At 42.6% G+C, this 26,185-nt stretch overlaps 1 protein-coding gene across 4 annotated transcripts in view; it reads right to left on the reverse strand.

Moving 5' to 3' along the window:
• Positions 1 to 1,834: 1,834 nt before the first annotated feature.
• Positions 1,835 to 26,185, reverse strand: part of KCNJ15 (potassium inwardly rectifying channel subfamily J member 15) — a 71,551-nt gene continuing 47,200 nt past the window's right edge. For 3 of the 4 annotated variants that reach the window (XM_082686066.1, XM_082686067.1, XM_082686065.1), the window contains 2 exons: positions 6,045 to 6,145; positions 1,835 to 3,646 (listed from right to left, as the gene is read on the reverse strand). In XM_082686066.1, the coding sequence (XP_082542192.1) occupies positions 2,499 to 3,626 (1,128 nt within the window). In that variant the 5' untranslated portion in view covers positions 3,627 to 3,646; positions 6,045 to 6,145 and the 3' untranslated portion in view covers positions 1,835 to 2,498. Of the gene's footprint in view, positions 3,647 to 4,768; positions 4,809 to 6,044; positions 6,146 to 26,185 lie in introns of those variants that run through there. The other variant, XM_082686068.1, reaches the window with a different exon arrangement.

Below are 26,185 nucleotides of genomic sequence, written 5' to 3' on the forward strand. Positions count from 1 at the left end.
CCAGATGCAGGTTTAGGACTATTTACAGAATATAATATTACAATATGATTTATTGACTGGTACAAGTATTGGCTTTTAAAATACTGCATATTTGTTTTGTGTATAGTGCAAAAGATCAAATGATCAAGTCCTCCAGATTTGGCTGAAGTAGATCTGCTAAATGAATAAACCAAAGCTTTCTCCATCTCACAGTACATCAGTGTGCCAAATGCAATGTAAGTATGCAAGATTCCTAATCTTGATCACATTCAAATTAGCACTGATGTAAATCCTGTGTAAGGAATTTAATAGCACAACAGAAAGCCTGTAAACATGCCTGTGGCACTATTTTCCTGTCGATTATAGCACAAGAGACAATTAAAAAACCACATATAATAACTAAAAGAGCTAATGTCTAACTAAACTAACATAATTTTTTTAAGAAATTGAAACAATCTGCCATTAAATTATCAACAGAAAGAGAGAAAAAAATTCCTGAATAATAAAAGAAAAAGCTTCTCGTGCTTTGAAATGGACCCTTAAGCCTCTAGAACTAACTCTACTCCTGTTGTTCTGACATTTGTGTTAGACATTTGGCTCCAGGTCAGAGGTTCCAGCCACACCTTCTCTTCCGTGGAAGGACATTTGAAACTGCGGTAGCCTAAATATATGACTACGTTAGCTATAATCCGTAGTATCCTTTCACTGAGAACCTGCAGTCAAATGTTCTACCACTGAGCTAAACCCTCTTTCACTGATAACCTGAATCCAGATTAATTTCCCCTTTTTCTCAGAGCTCCAGCATCCCCATTTTTATAGAATAAAACATATGTGAGTATATTTGTTGAGGACTTGCTCTCTTAATTGCAAAATTCTTCCAACTTCCACAATTATGCTTGAAAAGCCAGGATGTGCCTGCATGTCTGTGTGTGTGCCTGTGTGTACATGTATGTGGGCTCCCGAGTACGCCTGTGCAGTGCCTACCCACCTACAGTCACATTCTTTGTGAGTGAATACGCAAGTCTGTCCTGGTCTGAATGAAATGAGAATTCGCCCTTTATACATTCAGCCAATCCCCACCCATGCATATTCTTTGCCCTAAAAAAATGTGGCACCTGGCCCCTAAGTTCTGCCAAGAGCAAAATGTTACCCTGTTCCAATCGGTTGCATGAGATTTATTTAGATACTGAGGGCGTTCTTTACATATCATCAGATTACCAAACTTGTTCATGCTTCAGGAAGTCATCAGTACATGAATTCCTCAGCTCTTCTTGGTCCTTATGGCCCTGTTCAACCTTGTGGACCTCAACATCTGAGCAAATTTCCAGTTGTAATGCGACTTCATTTTTCTTTTGTGCTCACTAGAGTCAACAAACATGTGCTTAGCATGAGTGAGACAACCATGACTCTCAAGCAATTGTTTTCAATCCTGGGGTATCGGGGGCAGTTCTTTGGCAAACAAGGCATTTTAACAGACAAAGAATGGAGTGGCTGACAACAATATTGGCCCGTAATAATAAGCTGAAGAAAGAAGGACAGGTTTGGAGGCCATGTGGGTTTGGGGCCCAGAGGGTGCTGTGGCTTCAGAAAGTTCCCTTGAAAACCTTCCAGAGTGGACACTCTCCAAACTTTCATTTGTGTACAAATGACTAGGAGGTCTCGCGAACGTGCAGACTCTGGTTCTCTAAGTCTGGATGGGGCCTGAGAGTCGATACTGCTAATTAGCTCCCAGATGATGCTGAGGCTGCCGGGTTGTACGCTACATTTTGAATAGAAAACAGAAAATTACTGTGTACCCCTGGGGATAAAGATATATGTATATAAAAAAATAAAAAATTATATTAAAAAAAAAAAGTCCACTCCATTCGTATATATTTTCAGAACTATTAACTCCTGATTTGTTCAGTTTCACTCTGTACAATTAAATCTGATGAAAAACCGGTAAGAATGGAAATATTTTTTTTTTTTTTTGTGAGTACAGAGTCCCCTTGACTCTGTTACCAGATAGCCTCCATTAAAGATAGCATTTTCCTGCTTGAAAAGAGGGTATTGTAAAGAAATGACATAAAAGGATATGAACTTTCAACATTTCACATTTCACAACATTTCAACTTCCAGCCATAACGTCTCTGAAAATTGTTTTGAATAAATACCTTAAGTTATAGCTGATATGCTGCATAGAAATGCATATCCTTTCAACACCAGCATGGCTAAATGTCTGTCCACTGGACATGACATTATTTTAATTGCCCTACACCAAGTTTTTGAAACTATAGCCCCATTTTAGAAAGTAGGAATTTTGAGAGTTTGCTTCAGACAAAGCCTTTTAAAAAGGAACCTTCTCAAAACTGGAAATGCTTGCTTAAGTGCCAGGTCAAAGGGAAAAAATGGATTTTGTATGTCTGTATAGTTTTTTAGAAAGAATCCACACATTCTCATTTGCACAGTGACCTGTGCCTTCAAAGGGAGCTCCGACATGGAAAGAGCTCACAGAGTCAAACCCGGGGCGACCACCACCATCAGACATTGCTCTGTTGTAACAGAAGAGTTCTTAGTTCCCTTTCCCTCAGATCTTCCTGCCTGTACTTCTCCTCAAGTTTCTGCTTCTCAGAATCCGCACAGTAGAAGGTGCAATCCGGGCTCTTTCGGATCTGTTCAAACTGACTGAAATCAGCCACGTACTTTCCATTTTTTGAGAGAGAAACCACAGGCACAAACTCAAAGCCCCAGTAGATCTCCTCTGGAATGTAAGATGTGCGGCTCTGGCAGACGGCACTGGTGGATTCCACAGTGGCATTGAGGAGGACCACGAGTTCAAACTCCTTCTCCTTCAGGTTTTGGGGTGTGAGATCTCTCAGGGGGCTTGTCTCATCCAGTACGTGGTAGAATGTCATTGGCAAAATGAGGAAGGGGCTCTCTGAAGAGGAGTCCACGTGAAATTTGACAGTGGCTTGGTTGAGAAGAATCCGTTCCCCCTCTTTAGTGACATGGGTCTGGAGGAGCTTGCCGGAGAGCTGGCACTGAATCAGAAGGCTCTTCCTCATGTTGGCCACCTGAATCACCAAGCAGAGCTTCCCATTCTGCTTGGTGATGACGGCACAGTGGCTGAACTTGATGGTCTCCGCCCGCTTTTTGGGTCTGGCAATCTTGGCCAGAAAGGTGCCCGTGATGAAGATCTCAATCAAGGTTGTGATGACCAACTGAGCAACCAACAGAAAAATAGCATGAGGGCATTCCTCCGTGATGGAACGGACTCCATAGCCAATGGTTGTCTGGGATTCCAGGGAGAAAAGAAACGCTCCAGTGAGAGAGTCCACTTTCATGATGCAGGGAGTGTGATTTGAAACATCCTCCCTTGGTTCTAAATCACCATGAATAAATGCAATGGCATAGTAGATCACTCCAAAAAGGAACCAGGTCATCACAAATGTGGCAGCAAACAGGGTGAGCTTGTATCTCCACTTCATGTCAATGACGGTTGTCCACAAGTCTTGAAGATAGAGTAAGTATATGCCATCCACTTTGTCGATTCTCACGTTGCTGTGCCCACTCTTGGACATGACCCGGGGTCTGTTGGTCTTGAGTCCGGCTCCTGCCGTGTGCTTTGCCAGAGGAGCACTGGACATGCTGATGTGAATGGCATCCATTGTCAGGGTATTGGGACCACCTAAGGAAATGGCAAAGAAAGATGTTCCTTACTGTCACATGTAGCAGAACATCCAGAAAACAGAAATAGGATAATCCCGTGAAATATGTAGGAAAGTATATAGACTTATATAAGAAAGGAGAATTTGGAAGGCAAGACTAGTCCACTAGTACATGAGGAAGACAGTAGGAGTGAGTAGCACGGACTCCAATTTATTTGCTGTGTGCCCTGGGGGAAGCTATTTAACTTCTCTGGATCTCAGGCCCCTAATCTGTAAAATGGAAATACAAAATATTCCTCAGGTTTTTGTGATGGTTGAATGAGATAATAGCTAGAAAGTGCTGAAACAAAGTGTTATGATCAAAAATGATGCCAGCCTTCTCGTTGCGAGATCACATTCACACGCATCTACCCCAGTGAGGATTATGAATATTTATGTATAGCTGGATAGCACAGATTTCCAGTTTCAGAAAATTTAAAAATAAGTTGTCTGAGCATAGGGTTGGTACTGATATAACTAAAATGTACCATCTATAAGACGGTTTTGATATCACAATAGAGAATATTAATACATATTTTTAGAAGATTTTATTTATTTATTTGACAGAGAGAGAGAGAGAGATCACAAATAGGCAGAATGGCAGGCAGAGGGAGAGGGAGAAGCAGGCTCCCCTCCGAATAGAGAGCCTGATGTGGACCTCAATCCACGACCCTGAGATCATGACCTGAGCCGAAGGCAGTTGCTCAACCAATTGAGCCACCTAGATGCCCTGAATATTAATACATATTTTTAAAACTTTGGTAATATTATATAACTTTTAAATACTTACATTCTCTGTAACCAAAATTCATTTCCTCCCCAAACCCAGGAATAATTTAGATTCCATAACCTCCCTTAGTTCTTGATGACATTGGAAAAGACTAAGTTATCAACCAACCAACACAACAAACACATAGTAAATAATTACACATTATTAATACCTTGGCTGATATGTTGGTTATCAAAATGTCATATTAGGTATGACATTTAGGTGTGTCACAAAATTTCTGCCTCACTGCTTTAGAACTGACTAGAACTAACATAGGAATCTCTTGTAAAAATCTAAAGAACAGGCACCCGACATTGTGGCAGAACAGACCCACCTAGAAGCTGGGCTTGCACGCTGAGTCCCAGGGAATGTTCCCTCCTGCATCAACAGATAGGAACAAACTGGCCGTGAGGCTGTACATTCCCTTATACTACCTGCCTGGTGACTGAAATCAGTCACCCTACATTCTTTGAAAAAGATAATGTGAATGATTACAGGGTAACTCTACCTGGTTGGCATTTTTTTCATCTCTTTGGTATTTTAAGGATAAAGGAAAAATCCCCCATTTAAAAAGGAACTGGATACAGTGGTCTGTGATTCATGCAATAATCTTTGCTGTTAGAGCAGCATTACCTCAATAGGAGTTTTGGAAGTAATCCTCTGGGCAAACCCTTTCAAGGAAACTGAAACCATCCATCAGAGGCTAACACTTCTTGGGGATGCAGGAGTTGTTGCACTTTTTTATTTTCCTGTTATATTAAGAGCGTGTCATTTACTGAATGGCCTTTGAAATGATTTTTTTTTTTCTTGGAAAGGAAAGTTACCTTTTCATTTTCATTGCAAAGAAGGACCTTAAGCTCTTCACAATTTGTTTTCCTTGTTGAAGCCTAACCACTTATTTGGAGGTCAATTTAGAAGAAAAATCCAGGATATACCTGATGAGCATAGGCTTTTATCAGCTCCTCGGCAGCAATTCTCAGTAACTAAGAGGAAAGTGCCCACGATGAAAGCTTGGGAACAAAACGCCATGCCGCCATGCCCAAACGCCTAGTCAAGCTCAGAACAGGAGCAACGCCAAAAACAAATGCAGCTTATGTACAAGTAAACACATGCACTTTACAAAGACAGAGAGAAACTGCTAGGGGAAAGTGCACGCCATTCAATCCAGGGAAATAAAAACAGAGGCTTAACTTTTCAAGTGTGAGTGACACATGAGTGTCCTGCGGCATGAGAGCAAAGCTCCAAGCTCAGCTGTCTGCCAGATTCTGGAAAACTTGGCCCTGTTTACACGAAAGCAATGCTATGAAGCTTCTGTTCTAACCTCTCTTTAAAAGGGACAATGTGCCAGGCTGGGGATGAGCTGGATCTTTTCCCTCTTTTTGCTGAAAGCTCTTTTGTTGCATTTCTGCATGTCTGGTGTTGGAGGTTAAGGACGCCAATAGCTACCCAAGATTGGAGGTCTTAAAGGGGGAACAAGACCTCGAGCCTCTGGAGCGGAGGTCTCGGTGTTAGCAATCCGTCTGCGGAAAAGAGTGGCTGGTGGACCACATTAAAGGGTAAACACCTTTTCCCTCCCTCTCAACACCCTGTGCCCTCAGACTCTTTACTACCTTGTCACTCCCTCAGCAGGTCAGAAGGCGTCTTCTTCAAGGTAGGTGGGACGTCCTTGCTCTCCTTCTCCCACCTGGCTACCATGGGATTCTGCTTCTGCCTGAAAGAAAGAGGGACATGTGGAGTTCCCAGGTGTTTACAAAGAGACTGACCCGGTGAAACTGACCCTTAGCCGTCCCCCCGCACCCCCCAGTGCTAGGGCCCCAGCATTCACCTTCCAATCCCTGATAATCTGGCATGGTGCCCAGAATAGACTAATGGCTCAAGAATTGTTTTAAGAATTAAATCGAAGTCCCAACCATAGCCCTCCCTATAGAATTCCCACCCTCTGGAGGGAGCTCGATAGTAAAACACCCTGGAAAGAGTGGGTTAACTCACCCCCATTGAGGCCCACTATCAACTGACCGGCAAACAGGGAGGCAGGAAGGGGAAGTGCAGAGGAAGTAAACAGTGAGCATTGGAAGGGAAGAGTCTAGAATATTTTTACCGCCTGTGGAAATGCATTATTACTGTTGAGTCACAGAACATCAGAGCTGAAACGATTGTCAAACCCGAGGCATCTGACACACAGTTTTCAAACAAAGAGATAGACCTGCGAAGTTGGAGCGATTGGTTTGCATCACAAAGATGGTTCAAGGCAGGAAGAATAAGGTCCAGTCTTTAAAAGCTAGACCAGCACGCCAGAGTTCTTGTCAGCACTCCACAACTGCCTCTTTAGCCTCCAGGGTTTAATGTAATCTGTTCTAAATTCAAAAGGTTGTTTCGCCTTCAGCTTTTCTGGAGTACTTCTTCCTAAGACAGATATCTGTAGATCTCCACACATTTTTGTCTGTCTTAGACCCAGGGGTATACATACCCTCCACACTTGCTTTCTGATCCACCAGTTATTGTAAATATTTTACAATAAGTGTTCTCTGATTGTGCCAAGAGTGCCTGTTATCAACCTGGGTAGCCTCTCACACACTTGATTCCCACAGTGTGTTCACCATGTTTGGCTAATGATCTCTTAATCATTTGCATCTGCATCTATTATCACGGTAACCACCATCTGTGAAGGCCCAGCATGGCCTTCTTTGCACCCATCAATCTTACCTGTGTGTGTTATCATTTACGTTTCATCATACGCTCTGAAGGTACAGAATTGTGTTCTGCAGCAGAATTCCTTCAGGAAGTCTATTTCATTGTTCATACCCACACTCATTTCATATAATTTTTTGTTGCTGCCTTGGATTTTTTCCTTAGTGATTCTGCAATCTACCTGGGTTCACTTCTAAAATGTTAAGAAATAAGAGCAGCTTTCAAAAGTGAGGGATGGAAAGAAACTGAAAGATATGCTCCTCTTAATTCCCCTGTCCTAATCCCACAAATAAGCACTATTCCATACAAGCCAGTGTAGTTTTCTTTAGCCTCTGGATATTGTATTTATTTCTCCAGTTTTCACTATATTGTTCCAAACTGTGGGTGGGATTGTAACCTTAGAACGGTGATATCTGTATTACAGTGAAGTTCTTGAAACTACTGAATGGAGAGGTCAACATTCCTCTCCTATTTCAAGCCAATAACACACACACACACACACACACACGGAATGAAGTCATTTATTGCCTGTGCTGTGGAGCATTTGTTTTCTGGAGATAAAGGAAAGGAAAACATAGTTTTGAAACAGATCTAAACAGTAGGTACATTGAAAAGGGTATTTAGCTATATGAAGAATTACACTTCCAGTCTTGGGGACAAAACAGTGAGAAGAGAAAAATGAAAGGGAGTCCCCATCATTTCCTCAGAGAGGAAAATTTCTATCAAAGAAGAGGGTCCTATGAGAATGGATGATCAAAGAAATCAGCCACACTGACCTGGGACATTCTGTCCTATCAGGCAGAAATCAATCTACAAATGACCCAGAAAGCCACTGACCAACTAGAAGCAATATGCATGCAAATAGTCAGCATGAATAGAGTCAGAATAGAGGTGGAAGTGGTCCGATGTGGGAAAGATGCAGATGAATAATAACAATGACAATAACAAAATAAAGATGGAGAAATTATAATTATCATCATGATCATCAATAGATAAGCCTACAACACGGGGTGCAGCCATTGTATGCAGTGCCCTCCATGCACGAACTTAATTAACCCTCACGACAACTCTAAGAGGCAAATGCCATCACTAACCCCATGATGAAAACACAGGCACCAAGAGGTTAAGCGACTCACCCAGGCGATTAACCGCTGGCATGTGGTAGCAGTGCCCCTGTGAAGCTCCCAGGCCTGCACTCTCTGCCCCCTTGAGAAAATGCTGAAGCTTCAGAATCACTGGGAAGGGTCAGAGTTTCTCATTTCAGTAGGTTTGGGACAGATCCCAAGAACTTGCACATCTAACAGCTTGCAGGTGATGCTGCTGCTCCAGGAACACACACATTGAAAACTACCACACTGTGATATACAATTCAAATAATATCAAGAGATTTTCCCCTCTTGAGAAGAACCCTTGTCCTCTCATTGTCCCCGAGCATTCTAAAATAACACTGTTGCACATAGGTACTGAAAACGTCTGTTCACTTTCAGGAATGTCCTGTCTCTACCATCCTCATAGGTGAATGCCAACTACCTAGTGGGCCAGTGGTAAGAATTGATTTTTTTAAAGCATTAAAGAATGATCCCCCTCCCCCCTCCTAGTTAGTACAACCCACTGATTTCCTTCTAAACACTTAGTGCTCTGTTGAGTCAAATTTTGGGAGTTTTTAACTTGCCCATCATGATAAAAAAAATCATTCTGTGTTCCCTGGTAGGCAAAAAAATAATTAACTGCGATCTGCAGAAAAATTGCTAATAAGAAAATAGGGAGGCAGCAGAGCTTGTCAGCCAAAGCTCAAGTGACGTTATCCTACCTACTTGCAAAGGGGTAGAGAGGCATGAAGTAATGAAATCCAAATCAAACTCTAACTTTGGTTTTCCAGAATTGCAATTTGAGGGGACGTGACTTTAAAGCTCTACCAAAACAGCTTTTTGTTTGTAAGAAAAGTTGCTTCAAAAGTTTTCTTGGACATCAAATATTTCTAACAAAACAGTTTTTGCATGATCTGTCTCTTGGCTACGAATCTAAAATACCTGGATTAAATTTCACTTTAAGGAACCATGGGTTTAACTAGTAAGTAGAAGAAAGAAATGCTCGACAAGAATGTACTTGGGGTTCACTGAACTCAAAAGGTTTAAAAATAATTGAAAATAAAATCCATGAGGCTTGGCTCTCCTTTCTTTGGATCCTGTGACTGTGACCACACAAATACATGTGCTGGGACCTTTGGCTCTGGCCTCATGCCATACTCTTCCCTGCCCTTCAAAGCAGTCGACAACTCTCTTTAGTGGCTGGTCTGACTGTTCCTAATGCAGTCATCAACTCCATCCATGTCAGCTGAGGACATGGTTGACTTTGCCCAGGTGGCCTCAGAAATGGGCATGTCTACCGAAAAACAAGAATGTGGACAAAGTTGACGCTCAGCAGATTCCGAAGGGTGGCTCTTTGGTTCTTCTCTGTCGAGGAAATGGCTCTTTTCTTCTGCAAACCCGTTTTCCCCATCAGGCCATTGAGGACTGAGGTGGCTGAGAGGAATGACAGCTTCCGGGAAGCCGTGGAATTGTTCCTTCTTGTCCACAAGAATCTTAATGATCCGAAGGGAAGCACCCGCTGAGATGATGGGAAATTTGTTACTGAGTTTCTTCTATCTCGCTCTGCGTTTTGATGTTAAGAACATGGATCCTAACTGACAAAGCTAGAATCATTGTTGGTTGTTGTAGCCGATTGTGGCTTTCAGGTGTTTGTGCTTTCCTCTGCTGGGTTGATCTATAAGGAACAGTTCCCTGATCCTAGGAGTAAAGGGGTGGACAATCTGTTTTCATCCTTTTTTGTCAGATGTAGTCATGTGACTGTGTTGGCTAATAGGGTGTGAGCTGAAGTGACTCACGCCACACCTGAACAGAGGTGTCAAACTTGTGGCAGGGTCTCAGGTGGCTTCAGATGGGCTGTTCCTTCTTCTGGGGAATGGGGAGTGGGAGGCACCTGCAGGTGAGCTGTAGCTAAGCCAAAGCTGACTTGCAATGACAAAAAGACTGGTTGTCACTGAATTCTTGGAAGTGATTGTTACTGAGGAAAAATCTAGTGAAAGCCTGACCACAGGGACACCCTTACTACATGTTTTTGTGTCTTGGGGTTATATGCCTGATCTAAAAGTTACTGTATTTTAAAGGAAATATGGAAAATTTTGAAATACCCTAATGTAAACTTTAAATATTGGTCTATGGCTAAGCACTAAATAGAAAAAGAAACCCAAATCTACAAGATTCAAGTAGGGAGAAAGATCTGCCTGACCTCTAAGACAACATAGAAAAGGCAAATAAATTATCTTTAAATTGCTTCTAGATCAACATTTGCGTTTATATTGACAAGACAACTTTTCAGGGCGAGATAGAGGGGCCATAGATGTCATCACTCTAATATTCTGTTGAACAAGAGGCCTTTAGTTAAGGTGATGAGAGACACACATTATCATTATATGAGTGAAAGCTTTCATTCGGGAAGGGGATACTTAAAAGGAACTTCCCAAAGCAGTTACAGACAATATGGTATTTCATTCTTTCTACCTTGTGAAGAAAGTATTTTCTCAATTTTCTAAATGAGGAAATGAAGCCTATAGAGATGAGATAATTCACACATGCTCATAGAGTTAGTCCACGGAAGACCTTGTTGGCAAGATAAATCTGTCTGTCTCTATAGCTGTGTTCCTATCTAGCCACTGTGCCCCTTGGTCATCAAATTCAACTAACAAAAATCATCTCTACTCATGATGAGCTTTGATGCAGGATAAGGTAAGTTCCTGTTCACTCCATGTGAGTACCCATTACAGAATAAAAAGTTATATTTGCTTTATTGTTGATACTATGCCAGACCTTATAGAGGTATCATCTATTAATTCTCACATCGATTCTGAAAGAGATACTGCTAATTTTGGATTCCAGGTTAGGAAACTATGATACAGCACAAAGATTGTTTGAGCCTGTACTCTATGTCTCTAATCTCTAAACCATGACTTCTCTAACTTCAAAGGGCATCAGAATCTCCCAGAGGTCTTGGACATGAGTGGGCCCCACCCAGAGTTTCTGATTTGGTAGGTCTTGAGTAGAGTATGAGAATCTGCATTTCTAATGTGTTTCCAAGAGATGCTGACCCTGCTGTTATTGGGAACACTCTTTGAGGGCATGATATGCACTATGCATCACTTAATGAATTATAAAAATACGTAGAAATTCACAAGCACATAAATTGGGTTGTCTCCAAGTTCAGTCTCATTTCTTTCAAAGAAATAGACCCTTTGATGTAAGAAAAAAGAGAAAGTCAGTGGGGTTAAATATACAAGTAGGATAGATGCCTGGTAGGGTTTTCGATTGCCAGAAGTGTCCTAGGAGATAGAAGTTCAGGCACATTAGTGAGGGGAGAAAATGAGAAATTTGGGGGAAAAGGAAAATTTTCTTCCCTGGATGGTGGGTATCATCCTAGAGTGGATTTTAGGGTTCCTTGGCCAAGAACATCAGAGGCCTAGGGAGTGAACCTGGACTCTCTTGACAAGGGAGTTGGAGGGTCTTCGGTGTCCTTTACTGAGTCTCCCCCCAGGTGTGTGGTACAGGCATTCCACAAATAAAGGGATTTGTACTCTGGTGATTTGGGGACACTGTGCCTGTGAAATATCCTAACAGCTCACAGTCCGCACCCACTAGAGATGGACGCCTCCTGGTTGCATACTGCAGGGTCTGAGAAGTCCTGCACAACAATACCCGGCAATTACATAACATTGGAAAACACTTTGGGAAGTGCTGATCCAGTCTAAACTCTGCACTTCGAACCTGGAAGAAAAGAGGACCAAAAAGTTGTGTGACTTGTTCAAGGTCACTGTAATTGTGGCAGGATTGGGGGAGGAAGCAAGGCTCTGTGCTTCTCAGTCCGTTTGACAGGCAGGTATCTGTGTTTGTTGTCATGAAATACCTTGACATGAGCTCTCCATCTCACTGGATACTGATGACAGGGTATCATAGAGAGGGTGAACCTTTCCCCCCAACAACTGCAGCATCAGCACCACTTAGAAGCTCATTTAAAATGTCAATTCTTAAGTTTCACACTTCAGCTATTGAATTAGAAGCTTTGCAGATGCTGCCCAAAACCTGTCTTAAAAAGAACCCAACTGCCCAAAGGATTATGTGGCCAGAGTTTGTCAGTGATGCCTTGGTGGCTTGGCGAGGTCTTTCTTTTGGAAACCAAGGAGTATTCCTTTAAAGACAAATCCCACATTTTGCATTGCATGTGAGTGTCTGATGATCCAATTTGCCTCTGTGGTCAAATATTTAGACTTTTCTCTATGTTTCCATTCCATTATTATTGTTTCAAATTCCATAAGTACTAAAAAAAATCCGTTTCCATCTCTAAATGTGGTTTTCATCGTTATACCCTTTCTTCCTCAATGCAGATTCTTTTTAAAAAAATTTTTTTTTAATTCTGTAGAACATCAACCTTTTTCTACTCTGCAAAAACAAGTTTAAACAGACACAGGGTTCAACAGGAGACTCATTTTCCATTTTCCATGGCAAAGAATCTGAGCCCTGGAATAAGGCAGAGGTATCATTTGCAGAATATTTTTATAAAGACAGTTTAATTTCAAGCCCTTTATTTGTGAAAGAGCTGGCTAACCTAAATGAAACATTGTACATCTGTCTGTTGTTACAAGTGACCAACTTCAGCTGAACGTTATTACTTAATAACAGCTAACTTTCCTATAGAGTAAGAATGTGCAGCAGCTAAACAGCAAATGGAAATTTCCTTTGGTTTACCACCCTTGATCTCTCCGTGCTCCAACATGTGAAGAACTTGGGTAATAAGCATACTCTCCCCTCTAATCACAGCATGGCTTGGACATGCATTGTTGTGGAATGACTGGTAAAACAGGAAAATTTATGTCTGAGGGGGGGAAAAAAAACCCAAAGCGAATTGTGTTGCATTAGCTTCTCTAACAACATTGCCCCTGATTTTCTCATCAGGGAAGAGATTTCTTTAACTAGCTCATAGACACTCACTATTCTTGTCTGGATTAGTTCAAATGTAACACAGAGATGGTGGCTCAGCGTTGTCCCCTTCAGATTTTAGATAAGGAGAAGAAAAGGCAGAGCATTTGGGTTTGTTTGAATGTAACCTGGAATGAATCAGAACGGAAGGCATCTGTTTTTGCAGACAGTGCTTGTAGAGAAACAAGTATTTTGTTTGGTGTTTTCTGTTTAATAAAACTCAAATTGAGCATAGTTGGAGCATTAAAAGAGGAAGAGAAAAACGGGAAGCAAACCAGGATGTTCGTTTTCCCAAACCTTCATCTCCCTGCTTGAAAAGTCGCTTGAGACTAGAGCACTGTGCCGTTACAATGTATCATTATATAATTTGCAAAATTTCAAGTTGATCTTCCCCTTAACAAATCTCTCAGTCACCAAGACATTGGATCGACCACCTTTAACCTCTCACGTCTTGCTTTGCCTCACATTTATATTTTTACTCTAATAAAGGCATAGGAATATAGAAAGAGTATCACATTATAAATATACATACCAATTTCAGGCTGGCTTGTGTTTCCGGCTGAAAGCTGACTACTTTTTCTTCTGCTTAGAATTAATTTGGAATTGTTGGTCTCTATCAATTGATGATTTATGGACTTTGTTGTGATTCACCTGGACACAAGAGTGGAATTCTTGTCCTTGGTGATTTCCATGCTTATTATTACCATGATTGGAATCTCATCTCAGAAAAAGGAAATTCGGACTTTTGCTTGATTTGGAACCAGGTTATTTAACAATGGGACGAGTGTCAAAAGGTTTTGAAATTCAGTTTCACTGTCGATCTAAACTTGGACCTCATTCTTTGATAGAGAAACTGGATATTGCAGTATCGCAAGGGGACACAGTTTATACCCAGATTCTTAGATTTGTGGTCAGTTACTTAAAGAGCTGGTCATATTTCTGAGTTGCCTGCTGGCCCCAAAGTTGAAAACATAGATGCTTATGATCACTGAGTGATAATAAGAAAATCTTAAGCTTCAAAATCCAGCCCAATTTTCATGTTTTTAGGGTTGCTAGATAAAATATGAGATGCCCAGTCAAAACTGAATTTCAGATGGACAACCAATAACTTTCTGGCATAACTATGCCCCATGCAATATTTGATATGTACTTATACTAAAAATTATTCATTTTTATCTGAAGTTCATTTATATGAACTATATAGATATAGTATAAAGGAGACCTATATATTTTTAAATACTTTATTTATTTATTTATTCATTTATCGGAGAGAGAGAGAGAGAGAGAGAATGAGTGCAAAGCAGGGAGCCTGATGCAAAACTTGATCCCAGGACCTTGGGATCAAGACCTGAGCCAAAGGCAGACACTTAACCCACTGAGCCACCAAGGGGTCCCAAGGAGAATCAGATTTTTATTTACTGAATCTGGCATCCCTAGGGAGGAGCAAATGATGCTCTCAAAAGGAGCTCAGGAGGTCAAAAACTTTAAAGACAAGGTTTCATATACTGATAACATTCTCAGGAGAGCAGCCACCCAGACTCTCCCAGTACCAGGAACCCTGAAGACAAATGTAGTCTTTGTGGGATGAGAGTGTGGCCATTTCATGCATTGCTCACCAGAGCAGTAGGAAAGTCTAGCTAACTAGTCTCATTTTTAGTCTTTCAGTTCTGAGGTCCTTGACCATTTTTGTGTTGTGGTCCTTCAGGTCAGACCGCCTTCTCTGAATGGGTTTAAATACACAAAAATAAGGTAAAGAGGATTATAGAAGACACCAGGAATGTTAAAACACACTCATTAAAACATTAAAAAAAACTGAGCTTCTTTTCTAATCATTAATTAATAAGCACTGACATTTTGAAGGTGTACTGAAGTGAAACTTTACTTCAACGTATCTGAAACAAATGCATTGTGAAGTGAAAAACCATGATTCCTATGATTCCTGCTCTGACCAAGTCACAGTTGGGACTGGTAGGATTATGGTGTGTCCCCCATTCATATATATATATATACACATATATTTGTTGTTGTTGTTGTAGGTGATTGACACAAACTGATCCTCCCCCCTGCCCCAGTCTAGGTCATTGATACCCCTGAATTCTGCCCCTAATCTCTCCAGGCTCCATGGACCTGGGTTTAAACCCTGTTGTGAATGAGGTTCTGAAAAGCAGTGCTTTTGATTCTGTCACAGAAGTAAGGCCAACATCTTGAATCCCTCTTGCCTGATTTTCCCATAGATATTCAACATTTTTAGTAATCCTTGTCTCTTTTAGAAGAATAGTTGGGATCCCTAACAATTAGAACCACAGTTCATTCTTTTCCAGCATGCTGTCACTGCACAGTTAGTGTTGGCAGCGACCACGCATGGGTGCACAGGGACCGGAACGACAGTACCCATGCGGAGACACCTACTTGGAAGCGATGGTACAGTTTCTTCTTACACTGGAAACAAAGGAGGAAAAGACAGCTCAGATGCACACACAGCCCTCTGTCTTCAGAGCCTGACATATTGCACTTCTCAGAATTGTGAAGCTGGATTTTTACAACAAGTATGCTGTTCAGACGCACCCAGCTTTATCTTACCATGATTTCCTCCTCATTCTTACCAGGAAGAAAGAAAACTCATCTACGGAGTAGTCACCCCGAGAACACTCCCCTTTGTAAATCCTCCAGCGGCCCTCACTGCTGACAGGACCAGTCCTGCACACCTCTGCAAAGCTAAAGGCTCGATTTAAGCCTGGGCTCTTGTTCCCCTCAGGATGTTGTCTGGGTGCATACTTGCTTATTCCCTGTGTGCTTAATGCCCTCTACTTTAAAAGTGAGGTTGAATATTACTTCCTCTGTACTTGGAGGGGAAAAAAGCCTTTCTTCAGAAGCACCATAAAGTTTAAGAGTACAGAGTCCCGCTTCTGTTAGTAGTAGCTGTGGGACATTAGACAACTTACTTAACCCCGTGGCGCCTCAGTTTCTCACCTGCAGAAACTGACAAGAACTCTTACCCATGAAAGGGTAGTGTGAGTTATAATACATAAGGCACCACAATGTTCTGCCTGCTCACACTAATTATTGTATAAAAGCTATTATCATTATGTGTTTGCAAGGAATAAAACATACAAAATATGACTTAACAAAAGGAATTATGTTTAACAAAGATAACAGCAGAAGGTTAACATTTTGGTTATAGAAATTTCTTGTGAGCTATTAAAAAAACAGTGCCCACCATACAGCAACCTTTATAAACATACACTTTAAAAAGGTTAAAAAGCTGAAAACTCTAAAGATATTTTAGTGTTTGTTCCTTTGCACATCAAGCAATTACCGAGAACCTGTTATGTGCTGAGCCCTTGATGGGGTGGTGGAGATATAGCAGTGAATAAGACCAACATGGTCCTTGCTTTTGTGGAGTTTATAGTAGAGCAGGAAAGGGAGGTATTAAAGAAATCATTGGGTGAATTTTTAAAGGTATTCGTGGGAAGAATTATAGAGAGATTCAAGCATGGATGAGAGAATCGAACATGGGGTGTATGATACATCTCAGTCTGGGGTCCCAGGAGGAGACTGAGGTGGAGACAGAAAGAATGTGGAGCACTAGGCAGGGAAGGAGGTGGGCTGGAAGTGAGACGAGTGTTCTGGACAGAGGGACACACGGCGTTTGCGAAGGCCCCACGCAGCACAGAGTTCCCACCTTCTAAGAAGTAGGGAAGGACGTCGCATAGGGAGAGTAGAGGAGGATCTAACTCCTTGAGGACCATCACCCCTGTCCTAGGGGAACTAGAAGCATCTCGGGATTTTAATCAAGGAAGAGAGGATCAGACTTGTTTTTAAGTCATCATTTCTGGGGCACCTGGGAGGCTCAGCCAGATTAAGCATCTGCCTTCAACTCAGGTCATGATCTCAGGATCCTGGGATCAAGACCCACGTTGGACTCCCTGCTCAGCTGGGGAGCCTGCTTCTCCCTCTGTCTACTATTCCCTCTGCCTGCTGCTCTTTCTCTGCCTTATGCTCTTTCTCTCTCTGACAAACAAATAAATAAAATCTTTAAAAAATAAATTCATCGTTTCTGACACAATATGCCGAATGAAGTGGAAGGAGGCGAGCATCGACGCTGGCAGTCTGGTTGGCCGGTGCTTCGCAATCCAAAAGGGAGGCCCCGATGCACGGACAAGGACAGCGTCCGTGGACTGAGAGGAGCCAGGAGCTCTGAGTCACCTGTTCCAGATAGTAAATAGACGCCTTTAGCAGGTGGGGTGGGGGGCAGGTGAGGTCTCCAAAATGGCTTCTGACGTCCTGGCATGACAATGAGGTGGATGAGATCGGGGTGGGGAGGGGGTTAAAGTGAACATATGGTCTCATAGAACACTGGATCTAACTCTGGAATTTAAAAATCATTATGTCCTCCGGTCCCCATGCTGTTGCCACCCTTTGCTATTATATGCGCGCGGAGCTCAGTCTGGCACACAACCTCCAGCCAGAAGGAGGAACCAGAAGCTCCAGGAGTGAGGTCTGAGGGAGAGCTCTGGGGGAGGCGAAGGGCAGGTCTAAGCAGAGGTAAGACCTGGGGTCTGGGCTGATATTCAAAAGACAGGGCTGGGCAGGACTGCCTTTATGTGGAAGGTGGCAAAGGAAATTTGAAACAGGTAAGAGTTGTGGGAGAAGCGGTCCCAGCCTGAGCCTTGGGCAGCCCCGGTGCCTGGCAAAGTAGGCGACCTGGGAGCCATGGGTCTAAGAAACACAGCTGTTCACTGGTCAGGTCATCAAAGATTTTTAAAGCTGTGTCAAGGGTCTATACTGACAAACATGCAGAGATGAATGGCTTCCTGAGCAGCTTCTGAGGCCGTCATTTGCCAGAGAGTCTTCTGGTGCCAACTGACAGAATGTTCAAGGTTTAAACTTATTTCTTTAGGCTGTTTGACCCAGCGACTTTACTTCAGAGTTAAGAAGAAGTGTGCACTGGGATTATGTACAAGCACGCCTTCCACGCTAGTGGTAATATTGAAACATTCAAATCAACCTGCATCACCAATAAGGTAGAAATGATTTTAAATGTATAAAATAGTTATAAGCCAAAATATTGTACAGTCTTTAAAAACCCCTCAAAGTGCTTAATGTGTTCAGTTAAAAACAGGTATTTGGGGACGCCTGGGTGGCTCAGTTGGTTAAGCAGCTGCCTTCGGCTCAGGTCATGATCCCAGCGTCCTGGGATCGAGTCCCACATCGGGCTCCTTGCTCAGCAGGAAGCCTGCTTCTCCCTCTGCCTCTGCCTGCCATTCTGTCTGCCTGTGCTCGCTCTCTCCCCCTCTCTCTCTGATAAATAAATAAAATCTTAAAAAAAAAAAAAAAAAAACAGGTATTTGATCAAGCCGGACACACAGTGTTCTTGCTCCACGTTTCCCTCTCTGGGGAAGATTAAGATAAAATGCCTCTAAAATGTTAATAGCAGTTATCTCTTGAAGGGGAAACAAAATTAGGAAGGTTTTTCAACCACACTTTCCATTTTTATGGAGTTAATCTGAAAATTCAATTTCCCTAGTACAGACCATTCCCAAACATTCCAGATTTTACTGTAATGGAGAAGTACTTACTGTGCCCTACTGAGAAACTTTCCACACACTGCTGTGGCCAAACAGTATGAAATAACTTACTTTCAGAGACATTTAGAATGTACCACTCTAAGAACCTAGTGTTCATTAAGTGTTCAGGGTTATTATCTCATGTCAACTTAAGGCTTCCTTTAATTGAGTGGATTAGAAGAGTTTGCATCTCACTCAGAAGGTGTGTTGATAAGGCAGGTTTCCTCCCCATTGCCTTTGTTCAGGCAGGTCCCTTTACCCCAAATTCCTTTTTTTGCGCCCTGGGCCTGGCAACCTCCTATTCATCCCTCAAGGCCCAGCTCAAACATCACCTCCTTCAGCTTCTGGGGAGAGTTAGTCTTTCTCCAGAAGAAACTGCCTTTTGCCATTGTTCCCACTTCATGATAACATTTAAGTGTTGCTGTAGTGATGTGTTTGTGACCTCTGTTTCTCCTTAAACCAGGCTCAGTGTTAACTCATCACCCACACACACACACACACACACACACACACACACACACATACATATATATGTGTTTATGTATATATATATACACACACACATACATATACATATACATATATATATGTATGTATATCTATATCTATATATGTTTGAGAGAGAGTGAGAGCTAGAGAGAGAGAACACACACAGAAAGAGAGGGAGAGAGATAAGCAGGCTCCCCACTAAGCAAGGAACCCGATGTGGGATTCGATCTCGGCCCCCGGGATCATGACCTGAGCCAAAGGCAGACACTTAACCAGCTGAGCCACCCAGGCGTCCTGTTAATTCATCTTTTAACCGTAAGGCCAACACAAGTTCTGCCACACGGTTAGGGACTTCATGTCTGAGGGAAGAACAGGGCGGACAAAGATGTCAAGCAAGGGCACTCCCAGCTGTCCAGGTTTAGTACCCAATGACTCATTTAAAGATACGTGAACCGATGTTGTAGGTCGGAGGGGAGGCCAGTCCAGAGCGAGATGCCTCAGAAAGGAGAGGGGTACAAACACGCCACTGACTTGGATCACAACCAGAAAGGAAGGTTGAGGCTTTCTATGTTGAGTCCTAGCTCAAAGACTATCCTACACGACCCTGCCTAGAAGAGAAAATGTGGTGTATATTTCTGCCACTGATGAAATTGACAAGCATGAGAGGCATCAATATATTTGATTAAGCCTAACGAACTACTGTCTATGGCCCCATGTTCCATGAGGCCCCAAGCACACTGGCTTTCACACACAGAAGACTCTAAGTTCCCTTTCGGCAATAGCTCTATGTTTGTTTCCTTAGAACGGGAGACTCTGGTATTTTGGGTCTCAGGAAACCAAGAGCAAGGAAGAAATAGAAGGATTCAAATTGAGTTTCCACTTCGGCTTTTCAGTGGTCATATGTTGTGTATATTTTAAAATGTATGTAATATATTACTACAGGACAAGAAGTGTATGTATCATGCCTGTAGGTCCCAAAATGTCCGTGTGTGTGTGTGTGTGTGTGTGTGTGTGTGTGTGTGTGTGTGTGTGTTTCAATCCTTTGCTTTAGGGCAGTGCTTATTAGACTTTGATGTGCAGACAGATTCCCTGGGGCTCCTGTTAAAATGCAGATTCTGATTTAGAAGTTCTGGGTGTGGAGCATAACAAATAACATGGAGGGTATGGGGAGTTAGAGAGGAGAAGGGAGTTGGAGGAAATTGGAAGGGGAGGTAAACCATGAGAGACTACGGACTCTGAAAAACAATCTGAGGGGTTTGAAGTGGTGGGGGGTGGGAGGTTGGGGTACCAGGTGGTGGGTATTATAGAGGGAACGGATTGCATGGAGCACTGGGTGTGGTGAAAAAATAATGAATACTGTTATGCTGAAAATAAATAAATTTATTTTAAAAAATAAATAAAATAAAATAAAATAAAAATTAAAAAAAAAAAAAAGAAGTTCTGGGTGGAGGTCCGAGAATTTGCATTTCTAACAAGCTCCCCAGCCAAGAGGCAGCTGTTACACTTGGGGTTGCAATCAGCATTTTGCAACCACAGTTCCTCATCTGAATGACACAACACAGAACACAGAAAATGATTTCAGGGACTCTGTTCTCTCTCATGGATGGCCATCACCAGCTGTGGGGCCCAGGAAGGCTCATTTCTCTCACATAACTGTGTTGCGAAAGGAGCTTTACCTACGGGAAAGTTCAAGGTCCCCAGCTGACTCCATTTTTTTAAAAAAGAGAACATTAAAAAGTATCGTAAGCCAGTCCTGTAGTCAGCAATTCTTTTCCCGTGTTGGCTTATAACTGGGAAACTCCTTTACAAGAAGCATAGCTAGAAACCAACGTCTTGACCACTTCTAACATCAAAGATCCGGTGGTGCTAGCGGTCAGCCGAAGAAAGTTAAGTCATATACCTGCACCCTGATGAGACCCTCATGCTGAGAGTCAGTGGATTGCAAATACTATTTGTCCAGAGGAAGAGGAGAAAAATATGTATAGTGCTCAATGAATATTTGTGAGTGAAAACACACGTAGACTCGTTATTGACAGACAAAATGATTTTCTTAATTCACAGAATGTACCTGGCCACTCTCATTGGTGTCTCCCAGTACAACTTTCAAAAGACTACTTTGGTCTAATTTGAACCACATGACTTAGCTTAATTTCTGAGCCCCCTTGTCCTCTGCAAGAGCAGTTGTGAACCCATTTTCAACTATCTGCATCTTCTATACTGTGCAGCTGGTATCAGGGAAAAGTGACATGTCATTGAGTTAGGACGATGCTTCCTCTGAATCTAGGCCCACATCCCACAAACATAAGGTAGCCCAATGGGACTCAGATTGGAACAGCCCCCGCCCCATGCCTGGGAGCACATGTTTTGGATTAATAGAGACCGTGGAAAGGATGAAAGAGGAAGTTCTAAGGGGCAATGACATTGGCCACTTGACATGAACTGGCCCCTGAATTACACCTAGTTGGCCAATTCTTTATGTTCTACCTTGGATCTGGCTTCAGCCCTGTTTTCCAAGAGAGATCCTATTCTCAAAAGGTGGAACTGGGAATGAGACTCTGGTTGCAAAGCCCGGGCAATGCGTCCTTGTGTTCTCTGTGCGCCATCTCTCATTTCCTCATGATCACTGGTAAACAACCCTCATGGAAGGAGAAGGGCCAAATTGCTGTCTTTGGGTTGTGGGAGGGACAAAAACTTTGGCTAAGGAGAATGACTTGTATCATGCAGCCAAGCTTGGAATACCCCTAGTTTGTCTCAGTGTCCTTAAAGCTGCCCCTCTCCCTTACCACCACCACCACCTTGGTTTGGAGACACATTCTTTCTTTGGTGACCACAGCAGGCTCAGAATCAGGTCCCTGCCCCCAGCAGCCATCCCTTTAAGGCATTCCCCATGGTACACCCTTGATGATCTCCCAAAAGCGCTCCTCCACTGCCCAGCTCAGGGCCCTGAGCTACAAACCAAGGCCTGAGCTCCTGACTTTCTGCATGTGGCATGCCTGCCCAGCTGTGCCACTGACCGCTGCCTTGACACCAGCTCCTCTGCAGCCTGCTCAAGCAGGCTGAATGACTCACAGTTGCCCCAGGGGGTTGGTCCTCTATTGATTGATTTGATGCTCCCAAACATGCCAAGCCATCTGCTAAAAAGACCTCTCCCTTTCATCACCTGCTTTCTCTTGTCTACCTTTAAGACACTGTTCATTCTAAGCAGGTGCTTCCCCTGTTCTCACAGTTTGGTGATTTCCCTACATGTTCCCCAGTCAGTCCCTGTGCTTCTGTCTCTTGGAATATTTACCTCAGTAGGGGGGGAACTGTGTGCCTCCTTATGTATATCTCATTGCAGTAACACTTATTAAATTACCAGAAACCATGAGCTGAGAACACAGAGGTGACCAGCACTGTGTTGGTAGTTCCTATTCCTTAACTCTAAATGGTGGAGTAACTTTGGAAGAACTCTAGTAAAAATAAGGGGCTCCAATGGTGATGGTATATGCTATGGTGAGTGCTGTGAATTGTGTAAGACAATGATTCACAGACCTGTACCCCTGAAGCAAATAATACATTATATGTTAATAAATTTAAAAAAAGGGGGGGGGGACTCACACTCCAGAAAACAGTATGGAGGTTCCTCAAAAAGTTAAAAATTGAGCTACCCTATGACCCGGCAATTGCACTATTGGGTATTTACCCCAAAGATACAAAAAGTACTGACCAGAAGGGGCACATGCACCCCAATACCAGCAATGTTCACAATAGCCAACTATGGAAAGAACCCAGATGCCCATTGACAGATGGATAGATAAAGAATATGTCTAAGGGAATATTATGCAGCCATCAAAAAATGAAATCCTGCCATTTGCAGCAACGTGTATGGAACTAGAGGGTATCATGCTAAGTGAAATAAGTCAATCAGAAAAAGACGATTATGATATGATCTCCCTGATACGCAGAATTTGAGAAACAAGGCAGAGGATCATAGGGGAAGACAGGAAAAAAATGAAACAAGATGAAACCAGAGAGGGAGACAAACCATAAGAGACTCTTAACTCTAGGAAACAAACTGAGGGTTGCTGGAGTGGAGGGAGGAGGGAGGGATGAGGAGGGTATGCGCTATGGTGAGTGCTGTGAATTGTGTAAGACTGATGAATCACAGACCTGTACACCTGAAACAAATAATGCATTACATGTTAATAAAAAATAAATAAATTTTTTAAAAAGTGGTCCGAAAAATTAGGGGCTCAGGTGAGTTAGAAAGTTTACCCAAGGTCACATGACTAGTCAGTAGTGGTGATAGTATTTAAATCCTGGTCTGTCTGACTCAAAATCTGACTCATTATGCATCAGACTCCATCGTCCCTCATTGGAATATAAGCTGTGGTACCTTATATCGATTGTTCTTATGCTAAGGTTCCAGCAGGGGCTTAATGTGGATGGATGGATGGATGGATGGATGGATGGATGGATGGATGGATCATGGAAGCAAAGGCAGCTTAGAGTCCAGCAGTGCTAGAAGAAGCAGCCATGGGTCTCAAAATAAAGGCTCTTATGTATTGGTGAATTGAGTGGAGAAGTTACTTTGCCTTGGTCCCCTGTAACACATGCCCCTGCTACTGGAGGAAGACTCAGGAGGGATTCTGCGTAGGAAGTCAGCCTTCCCTGGAAGGGCACCATTCTGACGTCAGCACCCCCACCTGGAAGCTGCTGCTGCCCTTGTGTCCTTTCTGTGAGTGGCTCCAGAGTCCCCGGCGCCTGATGCCAGCCTGCCTCCCTTCCTCCATTCCTTTGTAACCACAACCTAATTGTCTTCAGTTCTACCTCCAGAATAATCCGTTTCCATCCACAGCTCCTCTCACCTTTTAAGCCTTCACTGTCCTCACTGTGTCCCTGCCTCTTTTTTTGCCTGCCCCCTTCACTCTGGCTCCCTCTTAGAGCAGATCTCCCTTTCAAAAACGAGAACATGTCTGTATCATTTCCCTATGTCGGCCCTCAAACTGTTTTTCATTTCTTACATGATAAAGTCTAAGCTTTTTACCCCATGTCTGAGTTTTCCAAGTGAGACTGCATGGCTACCATTTTGGTGACATCTCTGGATGTTCTCACCTTTGTCCGTGCTTCAGGGATGATGCACTGCTGTCACTTCTCTGCATGCTGCATGCTGTCCCACACCTTTCTACCTGCCGTGTCTTCACAGTGTCTCAGTTGCCTGAGAAGCCCAACCTAGTGAGAGATTCCTCAGCTGAGCCCCCATGGTTCACCCAACTAACTCCTCTCACTGAGGGTTCATTTAAGACCCTGCCTGTCCTTCACCCCTGTAACACATGCTAGCAGTACCTCACCCCAGCATCATGACTTTTCCTTAATGTGTCCATCTCCCCTTATGGATGGTGAGTTCTCCTAGAGCAGGGATTGGGCCGTGTTCATCTTTGTACCCATAGTAACACAATCCCAGACATACAGTGGGAGCTCAAAAAATTGTTTTTGATCCCTTATACTCATATCTCTATAAATGAGTCAACAAATGAATCAATAAATGGATTAATAACCAACCTATAAATTAAAGAATGAACAAAGGCCAAATATATGACCCAAAACAGGTGAGCAGTTTCAACCCATTTATCAGTACATGTGATGTTTTCTGAATTCCTTCTTTGAAGTGACTGGTAGTTACATACTGTTTCCCTTCTGCGAGAAGTGAGTTCCCACCATGCTACAATTCCCTTTGTCTGTCCTGACTCAGATGTTCCCGGAAGCTGATCTGACCATTTCAGCTTCCTCCGCCAATGACCCTTAATGCTGTGATTCACAGGCATCTTCCAAGAGTAGCTGATATGCCTGTTCTCCCTAAGGATGTCCTCTTTTTAGGGAATGATTAATCGTTCCTGTAGTTACTCAAGGGATGAGAGGTTTCCACTAAAGAAATGTAATTACTTCCACATGTGCTTTGGTTCCTCCCTTATTTCTCCTGCCCAACCCTACACACATGCACACACAAGCACACCACCTACACACACATTCATACATACACACATATATACACATATACAACATTAGCCTGGAAATTGCTGCAGAGCCCTCTTTGTCTTCATTAGCTTGGCGGCCATTGTAGCAGATTTCTCAACAATATCTTTAAGAGGCTTAACTTAAAGACTGTCATAAGGACAAAGGAAGGGTAGACAGCCACAGGGTAGGCAGCTGTTTCTTCTAATCTCTTCCAGTTCTTCCCTTTAACCATCAAAACCATCATATCTGATCTCTAGGATTTACTTATTAAAACCAAAGGAGCTAAGTATTATTTTGCGCAGACCATTACCCCCTCCTCAGTCATGAGACATGGGACCTAGTTTCTAATGTTATTCTTATCACTATTTCAAATAAACCCTGGAAAGGATGATTGAGGAAAACTATAAAACTCACACATAGCCTAGGATTAAAAATGATGACAAGGGTTTTAAACTCCAGCGCTATTTCCTGGAAGCTGTTACTACTTCCCAATGAGGCTTAATTGCCAGCATGTCATTCACTCACTCACTGACTCACTCACTCAGTCAGTCACTTATTCAGCAAACATTTAACACTATTATAAGAAAATGCAGTCTTATGTCTTGTCCTCGTTCTCAAATCACACCACCTAATGGAGGAGATGACATGAACATGAATTATTATAACACCACACGAAATAGAATCCTTGATGGCTAGATGCTATCTTGTGGACACTTACAGACTTCCATCATAAAACTTATGTTACTTACTTGCTCATGTGTTTCTCCAATCCTACAAGACTATGAGTTGTGTGAAGACGGGGACTTTGTCTTACTCCAATATTGTGTGTTCTTATCTAACTCAGTCTCTTTCCAGTTGACATGAATGAATGTAACATGTAGAAAGATACAAAAATGTCCAGGAAAGGATTGATTCTTTACAACTGAAAGAATCACAGAAGTCTTCATGCATTTTTTATAGGAAAAGGAAGTAGACAAAAGAGAATGG

The sequence above is a fragment of the Mustela nivalis genome (assembly GCF_964662115.1).
Source record: "Mustela nivalis genome assembly, chromosome: 1".
In the NCBI taxonomy this organism is placed as follows: domain Eukaryota; kingdom Metazoa; phylum Chordata; class Mammalia; order Carnivora; family Mustelidae; genus Mustela; species Mustela nivalis.